This window comes from Ogataea angusta, assembly GCF_019207475.1.
Source record: "Ogataea angusta isolate 61-244 chromosome Unknown 61-244_NODE_8_length_553539_cov_90.782090, whole genome shotgun sequence".
Lineage (NCBI taxonomy): Eukaryota > Fungi > Ascomycota > Pichiomycetes > Pichiales > Pichiaceae > Ogataea > Ogataea angusta.
The window spans coordinates 206,284-222,227 of NW_025065222.1; the positions used below are offsets into that span (position 1 = coordinate 206,284).

The following is a 15,944-nucleotide window of genomic DNA, read 5'->3' on the forward strand; positions in this document are numbered from 1 at the left end:
CATCGCCCCATTTCTATCATTCGGATACAGCAAATTCAGGCTTCTTCAGACTACCCAGTGTAGAAATAATCTTGCGTCGACCGACGCAAAAGATTACTGTGCCGCGTTTTAGGAAACCATATTTTAGATTTTCCTGTCTGTTCGTTTCAATTTAAGGGTCCCGCTAGCTAGCACACTATGTCCTCTGAAAATACGCCCTTGGTGGCTCCCGCAGCCATCACCGACCAGACCAATAAACTCCCCCATGTCGTCAAGCTGACCTTGAGGTCTTCCCCTATCAACTTCCTTCTGTTTTTCGTTCCCCTGGGTTATCTAGCAGACTGGCTCCAGTGGAAAGCCTCGCTGGTCTTTTCCTTCAACTTCCTGGCCATCATCCCGTTGGCGTCCGTCCTGGCCTACGCCACGGAAGAATTGGGGGAAGCGATCCACAACGACTCGATCGCAGGACTGCTCAACGCTACGTTCGGAAACGCGGTTGAAGTCATTGTCAGTGTTATCGCGTTGAGCCAGAACCAAATCACAGTGGTCCAGGCCTCTATGTTGGGCTCCATCCTCTCGAACTTGCTCCTTGTGCTGGGCTGTTGCTTCGTGGCAGGAGGCATCTGGTATCCTCAGCAGTCTTTCAACCAGACAGTTGCTCAGACCATGAGCTCGCTGCTGGCGCTCTCAATGAGCGGACTGCTGCTTCCGGCAGCGTTCCATGCGTCACTGCCGTCCAAAACAAAGGATCTAGAGTCGAAAATTCTCGAATTCTCCAGAGGAACCTCTGTGCTTCTGCTTATCGTGTACTGCTTCTACCTTTACTTCCAGCTGAAAACTCACAAATTTCTGTTTGAGCAGGTTCTGGAGCCAAGTGACGAGGAACAACAGCTCCCTATAGATGAGACCACCAGTAATGCCACGCTGGACTCTCAGGACACTGCCCACCCAAGAAGAGGATTTCTGGTGAGCAGACCAAAATCTCTGTTAGAGGTGGGCCCGGGACCCCAGCCAAAACACATTGGCACGGTTGCCTCGGTGGCCGTGCTGCTCGTCACCACCGTTCTCGTGTCGTTCTCCGCCGACTCCCTTGTGTCTTCTATCGACGAAATTGTCGAGAGCTCCGGTCTTTCCAAGACTTTCATTGGTCTGATCGTCATTCCTATCGTTGGTAATGCGGCAGAGCACGTCACTGCCGTGGTGGTGGCTTACAAAAACAAAATGGACCTTGCTGTCGGCGTTGCCGTGGGCTCGTCGATTCAGATCTCGCTGTTTGTCACTCCCTTTCTGGTGCTGATAGGCTGGATATTCGATGTTCCGATGTCGCTGTACTTCTCCACCTACGAGACCGCAGTCATGTTTGTCGCCGTTCTGATCACAAACTACCTGATTCTGGATGGCGAATCAAACTGGCTTGAGGGTGTCATGTTGGTCAGCACCTATCTGATCATCGCCATCTCCTTCTTCTTCTACCCAGACACACTGGCTCAGTGAAAGTGTCAAGCAAACAGCGGATTCAGTTATATCTACGCTATAGGATTCAGAATAGACGTTAGCTTCTGTCGTGTACACCCATTTATAGTTCAGTGTAGGAGCACAATTTTGTTGCAGACTTTCAATTTATAATCTGGCTGAAACACTGACATTGTTGCCAAATATAGATTGGGCTGGGACGGCCCTGACTGGACAATCTGAGCTGTAACTTGTACGCTGCGCCTCTGGACACTCAAGATGAGTTGGCTGTCATTTTGGAAGCTTCGTAGCTGAAATTGACTATTTTGCGTGGCGGAACATCGCTAGCCTGCGACGACTCTAGATCAGACAATCTCAGCTGCGGTATCGAGTACTGTTGCATCAAAGCGGGAGGCAATCGTGGGTCTATGAGCTTCGGAAGCGCTCCCGCTTTGACGAATTTCTCTATATCGTGGATAAAAGTGGCAGAAGACTCCATCAGGACGTCAGATCGCTAATTTTTCGTAGCTCGAGAATAAATTAGTTATCCCTTTTGACGCATGATCTGATTATGTAAAACAAAGTGGTTCCAGAGTCGGCATCGTGCAAGTCACGTGCTCCCAGACACACCAGAACCGTGTGCAAGGCTGCCCATGTAGGCGAAAAGTCGCAAAACGGACCGGACCCAAACAATTGCCCAAATGACGATAACACCTTATCTATCTAGACTTTCGCTTCGCCGGAACTTCCATCTTTGCACCATAAAAAAAATTTTAATACTATCAATCATTTGTCCTTGTCCATGTCCTCTAATTCGATCAAATTGCTGGCCAGCGATACCCAGAGAAATCTGGCGGAGCTCGTGGCGAAGCGGTAGGTATTGTCCGTTTGAAATATCAAGCTAACTGTCAGCTTGGGGCTTTCGCTGACCCCTGTGGACATCAAACGTGATTCCAACAAGGAGGTGTCCTTCTCCATTGGAGAGTCCATCAGAGATGAAGACATCTACATTATAATGCAAATCGGGTCAGGAATTGTCAATGACAAGGTTCTGGAGCTGCTGATCATGATCAACGCCTGCAAAACCGCCTCTGCAAGAAGAATCACTGCTGTTCTGCCAAACTTCCCTTACGCCAGACAGGACAGAAAAGACAAGAGCCGTGCGCCTATTACGGCCAAGTTGATGGCAGATATGCTTACGAGTGCCGGATGTGACCACGTGATCACCATGGACCTGCATGCTTCCCAGATTCAGGGTTTCTTCGACGTGCCCGTTGACAACTTGTACGCAGAGCCTTCTGTTGTTCGGTATATTCGCGAGAAACTGGATGTCAAAAACGCCATTATTGTGTCTCCCGATGCGGGGGGGGCCAAGCGGGCCGCTGGTCTTGCCGACCGTCTGGACCTGAACTTCGCTCTCATCCACAAGGAGCGCGCCAGAGCCAACGAGGTGAGTCGCATGGTCCTTGTCGGAGACGTTACTGGTAAGACCTGCATTATTGTGGACGACATGGCCGACACCTGCGGGACTCTGGCCAAGGCTGCTGAGGTCCTGCTGGAAAACGGGGCCAAGGAAGTCATTGCCATTGTGACGCACGGCATACTGAGCGGAAATGCCATCGCGAACATCAACAAGTCCAAGCTCGAGCGGGTTGTGTGTACCAACACTGTGCCGTTTGAAGAAAAATTAAAGCTCTGTCCAAAGCTTGACACCATCGATGTGTCTGGTGTCTTGGCCGAAGCCATCAGACGTTTGCATAATGGAGAGAGTATATCTTTCCTTTTCCGCAATGCTCCCTACTAGATTGGAATTATAAAGTTAAATTATTCTCGTGCTTGTATTTAATTATGCTGTTTATTAATATCAGCCGACTCTATCAATCTAGATTATATTTGGCAAGGTCGAACTCCTCCAAGCTGCTCAAGAGCTCTCCCTTTGCACCATTTTCCAGCAACTCATCCGGCTTCGTTATCTCGAGAACATGTGGATCAGGCACCCAGATGACGTAGCCACCAGCACGCTTACCGGAGATCAAGCCAGGAACCGCGTCCTCAAAAATTAGAACCTCCTCGATTTTGATATCCTCCTGTATACGGCCCTCGCTGCGCAGCTTGTCGTTCAGCTCCGACAGCCCCAACCACCAGATAAACGGAAGAGGCTTGCCTTTGCCTGCTATCACAGGGTTGTCGCCGGTGATCACGAGCTCAAAATGCTTGAAACCCTCTTGCAAATGGGCAGTCTTCAAATCAAACTTGTCTTTGTGGGAGGAAGTGCACACAACCATGGGAATTCCCTTGGCTGCGAGCTTCTTGATCAGATCTAGAGCTCCTGGTAGAAACTGCACTTTCGGCCACAACTCGGCCTGTTTTTTTGAGGTCCACTCATACAGCTCCTGGGCAGTGATTCCTTCAAGCTTGTACTCGTCGATCACCGTCTGAGATGCCTGTGGACCCGGAAGACCCTGGAGTTTCATCTTCACGTCCCAAGTTAGACCGCCCGGTATGTTGAACCTGTTGATCAGTATGTCGGAAATGGACACAGTGTAGACGGCCTCGGAGTCTATGAGAAGACCGTCCATGTCAAAAAGACAGGCTTTCACCTGTTTTGGAGGCCCCATTTGAAATGACTAATTTTTAAACAATTATTTATTTCATGTATTTTTTACAAGGGTGGCAGACTATTTCTGCACACGGGACACTGTAGCTTGTACTTCATCCAATTTTCCAGACATTCGGTGTGAAAAATGTGTCTGCAAGGCGTCACCATGTAGGAGCGACGAGCCATCAGACCAATGCTGCTGTTGTCCTCCTTGTCATGACCGCTATGGAGAACAGGAACCTCGAAGGAGTTCATACAAATGGTGCAGTCTATCTTGCATCTCGAGTGTGAATGCGACGAGTCAACAACCTCGTGATCGACGTTGAACGAGTTTTCGAGGTCGTCAAACGAAAGAACTGGATGGTAATCATAAGTCTTGGGCAGATATTTGTCGGGGAGGAAAAAGCGAGGCCCCAGTAGCTCCTGCAGGTACAGCATGAATATTTGCAATGCCAGCCACAGAGTCAGTAATGCGACGAGCTTGTAATCCTTGTGGTGATAGAACGGGTTTTTGAACATCGTGACGTACATGATTGGCAGAAGTCTGATGATGGAGGTGCCTATTATGAAATCTTTTCTGAAAGAGCGTCTGGAGCCTCTAATCACGTTCCGATAAATTTGTGGGATCCAAAAGGAGTTCATCAGGAGTCCAATCAGGTACTCAAAGCCGACACGCTGCGGTTTCGGCCACAGCGTCACGTTTAGCACCAGGAAGGAAAACACAATCAGCGAAAAAAAGAAGCGCATGTACAGCTGGCCGCTGATGGCCTGTTCGTCTTGGGTGTTCACGGGATTGGGCTGGTTGGGCTGGTTGGGCTGCGTGTTCTCGGTGTTGTTATCGCGCTCGTCTATCGGGGTGCCCTGGAAAGCGGTTCTCCAGCTGATGTTTCTTTCGTTGATCTGTGCTGCGTAAATGAGTATCATATACCTCATCTCGAAAATAGACGAACAGGTGAAGGCCAGAAAAGCACACACGGCAAACTGGATGTACAGCGAGTCCATCACGAGCGAGCACAGAAGCGAGATCATCGACAAGGACCCGTCGACAAGGTTGATGGTGGCCACAGACCAGAAAGAAATGCATGACATCGTGGACGGAGTGTTTGTGGAGCCCATCTGCTTGATGAACAGCCAGATCTGGGCGCTCATCAGCACTATCCCAAAGAGAAGAACGTTCTTGATCTGGTTCTGTTGGACCTCGTCGCGCGGTCCCACGGCCTGGTTCACCTGGATCGACAAACCGCAGTCTGGCGAGTACAAGAGGCCAGAAACCAGATTGATCTTGGGAATGGGTTTATGTGGACGTCCCAACGGGGTCTCCAGCTCGGTGTCTATCACCTCGAGTTCCTCTGAAGTCAGGTTGGTGGCCTCGAAATGCATGTATGCGATGTATTCGCAGTTGGCGCTCTTCCCAAGAAGGTCCTCTAGATAGGACATGTCCAGCGAGTCGATATCTGTGCGGTTGACACTGCTCTCCATCAGCGCCCTCGTCTGATTGAAGTAGCGGCCGTCCTCAAGATTCAGATGCGGCAGACCATATATTCCGTTGAATTTGCCTGAATTCGAGACGGCGACCAAATTTCCTGTCTCTTGATGGTACGCCCCCTGGAGCCGCAGATGGTGGTCGTGTTGTTCGTTCAGATCGCTCAGTTTCACGCTCATGCTCACGATCGTGGAATCTTTGCTCTCGGGAGTGTAGTTGAAGTTGCGCAGAGTGATTTCAATGAGCCCCTGTTCATCTGTGACGTTCCCAGGATGGATCGTAGAGTTGCTAGTAATGTCGCTGTATTCCGTCAAGTTCTGGTAGAACTCGGGTATGGGCATCGGTATACGCACAAACGAGTCTTGCAAGGAGTACTCGCCACGTAGCGTGCTGGTGATGTTTTGCCAAAACGCTCCGGAAGCCGCATCGCGATGGCTCCAAATTTCCCGTGCTTGTTGGCTGATCTTATTAGGCAGTATACTGTGGTTTTCGTCTTCTGAAAAGGCTGAGTGGTCCGGAAACGGCCAGTCCTCTGCCTTGCGGCCCTTCACTGCGTCTCCATAGCTCAATTTGTACCCTGTAACGTTGCCGTACCCAGAGGCGTAGTCGTTAGTCGTCATTGCGGTCCTTGCTGTCCTGATGGTATCTTTCAAATCGCCCAGCATTCGCTTGCGCTCCTCCGGCGAGAGGTAGCCAGCCTCTTCGGGCGGGGCGCTGGGCAGCAGGAACGTGAGAAAAATAATGAACAGTAGCAACTGTCCGCGGTTTATCTGGGGCATTAAGCGTAAATCGGGAATAAATAAATTAATATCAAGTTTTTGTGCCAGATTAGTTTCGAGACTCAGTACAGGGTCCTCTTTTGATTATAGTTTATAGAATGTGTTACATGCCTCCAGGATCGCCCCTATGTCATAAAACAACCTACCTCCATAGTCAATGGCCATGAACACTTTTTGTCTACACCCATATCTACTGGAGCTTCTCTTTCAGCAATTGCTCGCGGAGCTTTTTCTCCTCCTTCTCCTTCCATCTCTGTTCGCGCTGTTTCTTTGCCTCTGGGCCGGCCTCAGTGTCCAGCGTGTAGTCCCACCACCGGAAAGATGAGGCGTAGTTGCCTATGAAGTAGTGGTGGTGGAGATCGTGGTGCTCTGCACCAGCCCAGAAGGGGACGAAATGGTGCAGCGACCACGGGAAGTCGTAGCCGGAATGTGCATCCACCGCCTGGAATAAACGTAGGCAAACCCAGCAGGTAATGGTGAACAGATGAAGGTTTCTTGTGAAGTATGCATAAATGATCGGGAAGCCGATGGTTCCAAAGCCAAGCGACATCACCTCAATCGGGTGAGCATACTCAGCAGTGAGACCAAACGGAGCAGAGTATCTGTGGTGCTGTTTGTGAACATACTTGTAAAATGGGCCATAATGGAACAGTCTGTGAGCCCAGTAATGCCAGAAATCCTCGAGCACAAAGAACAGACAAAACTCGAGGCACATCTTCGTCCAGGACGGGAATGGGACGTCAACGCTAATGCCCAGTTTTTGACACATCGGATGGAACGTCCAGATTGGAAGTGCCTCGACCAAAAAATGGGAGCGTAGCACAGACTTGAGACACTCCCATTGCTCCTTTTCAGAAGGAATATAGGTTGGCTGGATCTTCCAGCGGCGGAAAAACGGGATCCTATCAATCACCATCCACGGTAGACATCTTCCAAAGTAGACAATTTCGTGTGTGAGGAAGAAAAGCAGGCCGGTAGCAAGGACATCGTTATCCATATAATCGTACCAAGATTTCCATAGCTTCTCGAGCACGGTGAGGTGCGGGTAGTGCTCAAACACCTCGCGGGCTGTTCCAATAAGTGTCGAGTTCATGGCTGCCAGGAGGGGGCTACATGTGGGTGGTATTTATTCCTGGAGTAAACGACCGATACGAGACGAATGGGTCTGGTGGTGTGATCTGGAGAGATACGGTTTCCGCCCCGCACCGCCGCCTCCGGCCACGCCTGGGGCCAGGCAGAAAATTAAAAAGCAGTGTCTTTCTTTGGTATCACGTGACTTCAGACCCGGGCTGGCGGCCCTTGAAAATATTAATTTTTTCGAGCTGAAAATTTTATACATTTCATCAAGACCAACATGTCCCGTCTTTACGAATACCAGGTCATCGGCAGAAAGCTGCCTACCGAGTCCGTGCCGGAGCCAAAGTTGTACAGAATGAGAATCTTCGCTCCTAACGACGTTGTTGCCAAGTCGAGATACTGGTACTTCTTGCAAAAACTGCACAAGGTCAAGAAGGCCTCTGGTGAAATCGTTTCCCTCAACGTCATCAGCGAGACCCACCCAACCAAGGTCAAGAACTTCGGAATCTGGATCAGATACGACTCCAGATCCGGAACTCACAACATGTACAAGGAATACAGAGACGTTAGCAGAGTCGGTGCTGTCGAGACCATGTACGCTGACCTTGCTGCCAGACACAGAGCCAGATTTAGATCTATCCACATCCTGAAGGTTGTCGAGCTTGAGAAGACCGACGATGTCAAGAGGCAGTACATCAGACAATTCTTGACCAAGGACCTCAAGTTCCCACTGCCTCACAGAGTCACCAAGCCTGCCAAGCTTTACTCGGCCAAGCGTCCAACCACTTTCTATTAGGTAATAAATGGTGAAGTATGAAACTGCTAGCGACGCTAGAATTTGTAGTTTTGCTGTAACTCGCACACCCTAATGATTTAATTTGATTTCTCCATTTTTATTTTTTCATGCCTAAGCGTTTTTCAGGTCTACAGAAAGAAGTACTTTCTCTATATCGCAATTGTCTAAGGGCGACCCGGACCAAGCCGGCAGTAAGTGCTCCTGCCCTTCTGGTTCTAACAGCAGGATAAACGTTCGCACTGGGTGGTTTTTATCCATTCCGAGTTTGCTCGTTACAGAGACATCCCCAAACGCAACTTCGCAGCAATCGAGCATCTCCTCCGCATAGGCCACAGAAGACTGGAAATGTACTCCAGCACGAGCATCACAGACGTCAACTAGGCCGCAGCGCGTTTGAAGAGGTCCTCGTGGTTGCGGAACAGAAATTCGGTCACGGCGGTCTTGGCGCCGTTGTCGAGGATCTCTCGCTGCGGATTGAACGTGTTGTCGCGAGCCAGCGTTGGCGCAAACACCGTGGCCAGCGAGCTGTATGTCATTTTTGTGATTTTGGAGTTTTGCACCACCACGCCCATATGTTTCGCCAGCTGGAACAGCACCACAAAGTTCGCCTCGGGCAGATCGTTGAGCAGCGTTTTCAGCCCTGCAAACCTGCCTGCCTCGTTTTGGATCTTGGAGATCTCGATGAATTGCTCATAGTTCCTGAACGGTATCACGGGATCCGGAATCTTCTTCAGGTATCTCTTCAGCATTCCCGCAACAGCATTGATGTCGCCTTCGAGGACAGATGGTGCCTTCCCAACGTCCTTTTCGTTGGACACTTCCACGGTCTCGAAATACTTCTCAATCTTGTCTATCGCCAGCGACGATCCGCTAACTCTGTAGATTCCCTCACGTATTCCACGAGCCTCGATCTCTGATAAACAGCACGAAAAGACAAACGGCACCGTCCGCAGCTCCAGCTCGGCACGCTCCTGTAGAGTGCACTGGTACAACGACTTGCCCAATGGATACGCGTTTCCGCGCAAGAAGTTGGACGATCTTGATTTGATCATCGCCGAAAGACCGCTCGCAGGCTTGGTCTCCTCGATATCCTCCTGCGACGTGTTGAAGGAGTCGTCCATCTGTCTGAAATTCTTTGGAGACCCGATATCCTGGACCGACGGAGACCCGATCACGTAGTTGTTCTGCTGCGCTGTCTGCGTGCCGTTTGCGCCAAATATCCGCCGGATAAAGCCTCCCTTTCTCGGCTTGTCGCCCAGTTCCTCTGTCGAGCCCATTTTCTTAGACTGCAGAGCGATCTTGGACGGCAGCTGGGGCAGCGTGTCGTCTGACTGTGCAAACGACGGCGAGTCGGTAGACTCCGACTCCTTGGACTCTGCCACGGTGTCTGTCTCCAGTTTCTCTTTCTGCTCTCTCAACAGAGCGATGTCGTCCTCCAGGCCGGTCTTCTCAGCAGCCAGCGACTGGATGTCCCGCATCAAGTTCGCCTTTGCGCTGGTGAGAGATACGAGCTCGCTCTTGAGCTGTTTGAGCTGCTTGTCGACCTGGAGTATCTGCGACTCCGGCTGACTTTCCTCGTAAACGACGTCGGAGCGAGACCTCAGGTGCAGAGGAAACGAGTTCGTGGTGAGATCCGATTGAGTGCGTTTGTGGCTGAGCATGGGCGAGCCGAAGTCCGGCGTTTTGAGGAGCTCGTCCTGGTCCACTGGCGGAGAGCTGGCGTCGCGCAGAGTCTGGATCTTGGACTTGTCCAGCCCGGCACCGCTGTTGCTCTTCTTGTGTCTATGAAAAACGTTTTTGATGGACAACGACCGACTGAAGCCACCTGACGACTTCCGCGAATGAAACCCTGTGTTCTCCTTGTCCCTGCTAACTTCTCCGGTGAGCTGGTCGTCACCGGCCAGCTGGAGACCCGAGATGTTGAGTCCCTTGTACGGCGACGAGCTCGGTTTCTCGGGAGTGTGCGGTATGGTGCCGCTCGGAGGTTTCTTGCTTGGCGAGCGCATCGGGTTGGGGACCTCTTTGGGCTTTTCGTCCGACTCGTCGGTATCGTCGTCGTCGTCGCTCAGATCGACAAACGACTCGGGTTCCGGCTCCTGCTCGAATATAAATGCATTTCTGTTTCCAGGCGAGACAACGCCGGTCAGGGTGATCGGAGACCGGTCCGCTTTCAGCGGCGTAGGCGTCATCATGTTGATTTCGGCGAAGTCGTCAACTTTGGGCGACGTGAACGCTGCCACGGGCTGGATGTTGGGAGACCGCAGGTTTCTGTTTGGCGACCGCAACGGGATGGTGAGCAGCTCCTCCTGCGGCTCTCTCTGGATCGCGATGGGAGACCCCTCCACCTTGTGTAAAGCCGGGCTTTTGGTGACTTTTGGCGGAGACGTCACTTGCACCTTTTCTGTGGCAGAAAGCGGCTTGCTGTCGTCGAGATCGTCGTACATCTGTTTTTTCTCGTCAGACGGCACGGTGTCTGCTGAAGACTGCGGTTCCAGCGACGAACCGAAGTTGCGCGACTTCACCGCCTCGTACTTGCGTTTCCGCTCCACCAGCTTGTGGTGACACGGCATGCAAAACAGGCCCTTGGACGTTCTCGCGTAGCGCAGATCCTCGATAGGCCGCTTGCAGGCCTTGCATTTGAAGCAGCTGGCACAGTACGCCTGGTTGCCCGTGAGAATTGCCATGTCGTAGATCTTCTTGCCGCACGATTTACACGAGTACGAGCATTCCGAACACACCAGCGAGCCCGTTCCCAGCATCAGGAAGTTCGAGTTGACTCCGAGCTCCTTGTCGCACTTCGAGCACCGGAAACACTCGACGTGCCATCTCTCGCCGCCCAGCTCGTACGCCTGGCCCTCTGTAATGGAGGCCTGGCAATTTTTGCACTTGTTTGTGTTGTCCATCGCGGAGGCGAGCTGATTTGGAATCTGTTTTATTTCTAGTCTGAGCTGAAAAGTACGTGCACTCCTCGCACCACTAAGACGGACTCTGTAGAAACACCCGGTTCTGGTGTCTACCGGGCGCAGATTCGGTGAATCTTCAGGCACAGCGCAAGAGAGAGCTCAACGCTACATGCGTGTTTACCTGGAGCCTGGGTTGGAGGCAGTTTGAAGTGATTGCGGTTTGCAGGCATTGGGGCTGAGCAGCAGGGGAATAGCAGGGTTGAGGTTGTCTAGCTTGTGTGCGCGCTTGGGGTCTTCTAGTTGCTAGAGATTGTCCGCGCATCATCTGACAGTTTGACGCTTGATCAAGGTCTTTTGGACGTCGTAAATTTGCGATTTATGTTGGTAGCCAATTTTCATCGCCAGGAAAAAGAAGTATGTATGTTAAATCTGCTGGAGAATGAACGTGATAGAGTCCCTGTGAGCTTTCTGGAGCTTGCGTGAGAGGTTTCTAAAGAGAATGCTGGATTTTGGACTACGAAAAGGTGTCCTAACTAGTAAAGAGACAAGTGCTTGACGTCGCTCAAGACCGTGTCCACACTAAATAATGTGGTAGCAAGTTTGAGACGGCAAGTACAGCCCAGCTAGCTCCCGGCTAGAGGCTCATTTTATTCGTTGGAACTATTGCATTTTTACATACATACTGCAGCTTTAAGACTGCTCTCTTTTACTGATGGCATTCCTCAAACACCATGTAGGTCCTTGTGTGCCGAAAGCTCCTGCCGTTGTCAGAGATGGACCAGTGGTGGCAGATGCAACAGTTGGCTGGAAGGTTGGCAGCAAGTTGATCAATTTGAGAGTGTACATCTTACATACTGTTGATATGGTACAGGCCGTCAACAGAAGGGTGCCGGGGTTTTGTATTTATCTCAAAGTTGGCTTTGTTCAGGTGCTGCAAAGCCAATGGGCCTGGTAGCTGTCACTGGTGGCATTTATAGCTATAGCACGGGCCGGGATTTGGTGAGATGTTTTGAAGCGTTTTGCCCAGTGACAAAAAATCATGTTCCTGGGCAATAGTTGTGCTAAGAGTGCTCTACGATAATATAGCCGGTCCTATGAGGACCCCCTCTGGCCGTCATGGTTCAACTGTCAAGTGGTGCACGGGTGCGAATGGAAAGCTATCAAAAATATAAAAAAAATATTAAAAATATTTTTCAAGCTAAATATATGAGTCTATTAGAAAAACTGGCTGAAGACCCTCAGAGCGCGCTTGTTTCGGGGCTCGACGAGACAAAACTGCTGAACGAGGCAAAACAACTTATAGATCCGATCGCCAAACAGCACTCTGTGCTAGACGAGATATATGTCGAGGGGCTCACGCCGTCCCAGGTTTGGGGCCAGGTCAAGCTTGTTGTAGAGGGAGTGAACGAGCGGGTTTGGAGCGACGAGTGGGAAGACGTGCGGAGCGAGGGTGACGAGGAAGAGGATGAGGAGCGCGCTACGGATACAGAAAGACAAGAAGATTCATCGGAGAGCGAGAGCGAGCCTGACGAGAGCAAGTCTGAGAGTGACGAGTCCGAGGTCTATGAAAGTGCACAGGAAGGCGAGGATCTTGGCTCTAACGAGGAGTTTTTTGGAAACGTTTCTGAGAACGACGGACACGAGTCAGATACTTCTGTTGATGTGGCTCCGCCCAAGGATGCGTTTGGGTTGAACGACCAGTTTTTTTCGATCGACGATTTCAACAGGCAGGTGATGGCTATGGAGGAGGAGCAGAGCGAGGTCGATTTGGACGCTGAAGAGTCTTCTGACGAGGAAATATACCACTATGACGATTTTTTCAAACCGCAGGTGGACCAGAAGCAGCAGAAGGAGCAGAAGAACGCCAAGCCGAAACAGAAGGCCGTTTCTTTTGATCTCCAGGAGGAAGACTACGATGCGGCGTTTGACTCGGTCGTGGCCGATTTCAACAATACGAACGAGCAGCTGAGCACCTTTGAAAAACAGCAGCTCAAGTTGCAGCGCGAGATACAGGAGCTGGAGGCCGAGGCGATCAGGGAAAAACAATGGCAGATGAAGGGAGAGGTGCAGGCCAAGCAGAGAGACGCAGACGCTCTTCTGGACGAAGAGCTCGACTTCGACAGGGCCGCCAAGCCGGTGCCTGTGATCACGCAGGAAACGACCGAGACGATCGAGGAAATCATCAAACGCCGCATCCGAGACGAGAAGTTCGACGAGCTGCCCAAGCGGGTTGTCTCCGAGCTTGCCGACTTCCGTCCGTCGAAAAAGGTGGAAGTCAGCGAGGAAAAGTCGAGCAAGTCTCTGGCAGAACTGTACGAGGAGGAGTATCTGGGCAAGCAGGACGATGCTGCGAGCGCTGAGCTGAAACAGGCGCACGACGAGATCAGCGTGCTTTTTGACAAACTGAACCACCAGCTGGACTCGCTTTGCTCCGCGCACTTCATTCCAAAACCTAAGGAGAGACAGCTGGAGGTCAAGGTCCAGACGTCGACGATCTCCATGGAGGACGCGCAGCCGCTGACGATGTCTGACGCGCAGACGCTGGCTCCGCAGGAGGTGTACAGGCCGGTGTCGAAGGTCGGAAAGGACGAGGTGCTGCTGAAGTCGGGAGTGGTGATGTCGAAGGCGGAGCTCTCGAGAGAGGAGAAGCAGCGGCTGAGAAGGGCCAAGAAGCGGAAGCAGCACAACGAGCGCAGAGAGGACAGCAAGAAGAAGCGTGTGGAGAAGGCCCAGCAGGTGTAATGGTCATAGCATCAACTAATATATAATGGCAGTGTCATGATTACTACTAATCTGTAATGGCTGCGGCGGTGGCAGCTACGCCGACGACTGCGGCTGCCGCGATCACCGCGTGGTAGAACCAGGCGTTGGCCGGGCGACACAGCCGGAGATAGAACGCGCAGGGCAGGATGATGCAGATGATGGTGCAAAGCGACGCGCCGCTGAGCCCGATGATCTTGTCAAATTCTGGGTACGCGATCGCGATCAGTACAAACAGCATGTTGACGAGCAGTTTGGCAGCTATGCGCAGGATTTTCTGGAAGAGCGACGGCGAGTCGATCTGCTGCGGCGACACGTTCAGCACAAACTCCAGAATGTTGATCACCGGCATCGCATTGAGCGGTGTCTTGGCTATAGGGACCATAGAGACGCAGACACTCACGAGCAGATACACAAAGTTCGGATAGCCTTTTGTGACGAGGACTGACTGCGTGATCTCGTTGAGGATGTCTGCGCCGAACATGGCAAAGCCGGCGATGGCCATGGTGGAGTCGGCGAAAAAGCCGACGGTGTAGGTGATGGAGAGACATTTTTGGAATTTTTCAGGTTGTGCGAGGTCCGATTTGAGAGCAGGGAACAGCGAGTGCGAGCCGAACGGGCCCAGAATGATGCCGAACGAGACGAGGAGGTTGTGCAGCGAGGCCGGGTACAGGCTCGTCGGCATGGGGTGGAGCAGGGAGCCCGGGCTGTCCGGTTTGGTGAGCCCGATGAGAACGATGGTGATCACCAGAGAGATGGTGCACGTGATCCCCAGCAGGCTGATTCCGCTGAGCACGCGCAGCGAGAGGAACGAGAACGGCGTGAGCACGCAGAACGCAAGGAGCTTGAACTGGACGACCGAGATGTGCGGGAACAGCGCGTTCAGCGAGTCTGCAAATAGCACGATCAGCGACACGCCCACGCCGACCAGTTCCACGGAGAAAAGCACCGAAATAAAGAGCCGGCCCTTCGTTCCAAACGCCTTGTAGCCCAGGTCGGCATACGTGCACAGCGTGGGGTCTGTGTCCATGCATCTGCTGAGCAGCGTGGCAGTCCAGTACGTAATGGAGGCAGAAAACACCAGAAGCGCGACTCCGCAGTACCAGCCGGAGTACGTCATGGCCTTGGACAGCGCGAGCAGCCCGATGCCGATGAGCACGTTGATGCTGTTGAAAACGGTCTGCGGAACGGTCGACCGCGGCGCGAGCATCGTCACCATCTTGCCGTCTCTGTCCTCGACCTGGCGGAATGCGAACGAGTCGTCTGCGGTGAGAAACGACGCCGCGTACGAGTGCAGCGAGTTGGTCCGCGACAGGTCCAGGTAGCTGTGGTCGGCAAACGAGGCGTCGTCGACGGCGGCCTCATCGAAGACTGACGAGTCTGCGATCGGCCTGTTCTGCAGCACGGTCGAGATCTTGTGCCCGAGCGCGGACGGGGCCATTGTGTCTGGGTCGATCAGCTCCTCGTCGTCCTGGAAGTACGAGCGCGAGGCCCTGAACCGCGGCTCGACCGACCGGAACGACTGCGCGCGGTGGAACGACGACGCAAAGCCGGACAGCGAGTTCGGCGTCTTGTAGGACCCGAGCGGCGAATTGAACAGCATCGACCGTCTAGGCACGGTGCCGCGGTTCGGGATCGGGATCGCGCCGTAGCTGGACGTTTTCGCAGAGGGCGAGTGGTTCGAAACAGACATAGACGTTATCTAATTTTCCGTGCTGCTGCATAAATATCTGGATTATGTAATGCTGCGAAAAGGGGCCTGCCTGAAACGGCACGGCGCCGAGTCGCGACGGCGGACGTCTGCTCCAGTGTGCTCTGGCAGCCTGCCGCAGGCCCTCGTGCAACACAGGCGGTGTATTCGTAGATCTGTATTCGGAGGCCCGTGTCCGTCGTCGTTCTGCTCTGGAAGCACGGCACGTAGGAAGATTATGTGCCATTTTAGTACCACAGTTTCTGTATCTGCCTGGAAGCTGGCCACTGGCCTGGGTGCGTTTGCTGAAGAGCGACACTTTGCATCAATATCAGTGCTTTTGGCACGGCCAATTACTAGCACGGTTGGCATCTAGCAAATCTGCCGCCCCTGCTACGCAAATAGCAATTTTGCAGTGCCACCAAT

The 15,944-nt window shown here is 52.3% G+C and overlaps 12 protein-coding genes across 12 annotated transcripts; 5 read left to right on the forward strand and 7 right to left on the reverse strand.

Moving 5' to 3' along the window:
* Positions 1–177: 177 nt before the first annotated feature.
* KL928_003954 (uncharacterized protein) lies at positions 178–1,473 on the forward strand (the record flags this gene model as incomplete). Its single annotated transcript, XM_043204598.1, has 1 exon — positions 178–1,473. One exon carries the CDS (start codon positions 178–180, stop codon positions 1,471–1,473), a length of 1,296 nt encoding a protein of 431 aa, XP_043058648.1.
* A 232-nt stretch (positions 1,474–1,705) lies between these two features.
* KL928_003955 (uncharacterized protein) lies at positions 1,706–1,930 on the reverse strand (the record flags this gene model as incomplete). Its single annotated transcript, XM_043204599.1, has 1 exon — positions 1,706–1,930. One exon carries the CDS (start codon positions 1,928–1,930, stop codon positions 1,706–1,708), a length of 225 nt encoding a protein of 74 aa, XP_043058649.1.
* Positions 1,931–2,446: 516 nt separating this feature from the next.
* Positions 2,447–3,235, forward strand: KL928_003956 (uncharacterized protein; the record flags this gene model as incomplete). Its single annotated transcript, XM_043204600.1, has 1 exon — positions 2,447–3,235. One exon carries the CDS (start codon positions 2,447–2,449, stop codon positions 3,233–3,235), a length of 789 nt encoding a protein of 262 aa, XP_043058650.1.
* A 73-nt stretch (positions 3,236–3,308) lies between these two features.
* KL928_003957 (uncharacterized protein) lies at positions 3,309–4,049 on the reverse strand (the record flags this gene model as incomplete). The annotated part of the gene is made up of 1 exon (XM_043204601.1): positions 3,309–4,049. One exon carries the CDS (start codon positions 4,047–4,049, stop codon positions 3,309–3,311), a length of 741 nt encoding a protein of 246 aa, XP_043058651.1.
* Positions 4,050–4,093: 44 nt separating this feature from the next.
* Positions 4,094–6,292, reverse strand: KL928_003958 (uncharacterized protein; the record flags this gene model as incomplete). The annotated part of the gene is made up of 1 exon (XM_043204602.1): positions 4,094–6,292. One exon carries the CDS (start codon positions 6,290–6,292, stop codon positions 4,094–4,096), a length of 2,199 nt encoding a protein of 732 aa, XP_043058652.1.
* A 190-nt stretch (positions 6,293–6,482) lies between these two features.
* KL928_003959 (uncharacterized protein) lies at positions 6,483–7,385 on the reverse strand (the record flags this gene model as incomplete). Its single annotated transcript, XM_043204603.1, has 1 exon — positions 6,483–7,385. One exon carries the CDS (start codon positions 7,383–7,385, stop codon positions 6,483–6,485), a length of 903 nt encoding a protein of 300 aa, XP_043058653.1.
* A 261-nt stretch (positions 7,386–7,646) lies between these two features.
* KL928_003960 (uncharacterized protein) lies at positions 7,647–8,165 on the forward strand (the record flags this gene model as incomplete). The annotated part of the gene is made up of 1 exon (XM_043204605.1): positions 7,647–8,165. The coding sequence occupies one exon, from the start codon at positions 7,647–7,649 to the stop codon at positions 8,163–8,165; it is 519 nt and encodes a 172-aa protein (XP_043058654.1).
* A 377-nt stretch (positions 8,166–8,542) lies between these two features.
* KL928_003961 (uncharacterized protein) lies at positions 8,543–10,849 on the reverse strand (the record flags this gene model as incomplete). Its single annotated transcript, XM_043204606.1, has 1 exon — positions 8,543–10,849. One exon carries the CDS (start codon positions 10,847–10,849, stop codon positions 8,543–8,545), a length of 2,307 nt encoding a protein of 768 aa, XP_043058655.1.
* Positions 10,850–10,874: 25 nt separating this feature from the next.
* On the reverse strand, positions 10,875–11,298 carry KL928_003962 (uncharacterized protein; the record flags this gene model as incomplete). Its single annotated transcript, XM_043204607.1, has 2 exons — positions 10,875–11,141; positions 11,233–11,298. 2 exons carry the CDS (start codon positions 11,296–11,298, stop codon positions 10,875–10,877), a joined length of 333 nt encoding a protein of 110 aa, XP_043058656.1.
* Positions 11,299–11,780: 482 nt separating this feature from the next.
* Positions 11,781–12,149, forward strand: KL928_003963 (uncharacterized protein; the record flags this gene model as incomplete). The annotated part of the gene is made up of 2 exons (XM_043204608.1): positions 11,781–12,019; positions 12,125–12,149. The coding sequence occupies 2 exons, from the start codon at positions 11,781–11,783 to the stop codon at positions 12,147–12,149; spliced, it is 264 nt and encodes an 87-aa protein (XP_043058657.1).
* Positions 12,150–12,274: 125 nt separating this feature from the next.
* KL928_003964 (uncharacterized protein) lies at positions 12,275–13,810 on the forward strand (the record flags this gene model as incomplete). The annotated part of the gene is made up of 1 exon (XM_043204609.1): positions 12,275–13,810. The coding sequence occupies one exon, from the start codon at positions 12,275–12,277 to the stop codon at positions 13,808–13,810; it is 1,536 nt and encodes a 511-aa protein (XP_043058658.1).
* A 46-nt stretch (positions 13,811–13,856) lies between these two features.
* Positions 13,857–15,890, reverse strand: KL928_003965 (uncharacterized protein; the record flags this gene model as incomplete). The annotated part of the gene is made up of 2 exons (XM_043204610.1): positions 13,857–15,438; positions 15,604–15,890. The coding sequence occupies 2 exons, from the start codon at positions 15,888–15,890 to the stop codon at positions 13,857–13,859; spliced, it is 1,869 nt and encodes a 622-aa protein (XP_043058659.1).
* Between the last annotated feature and the right edge of the window lie 54 nt (positions 15,891–15,944).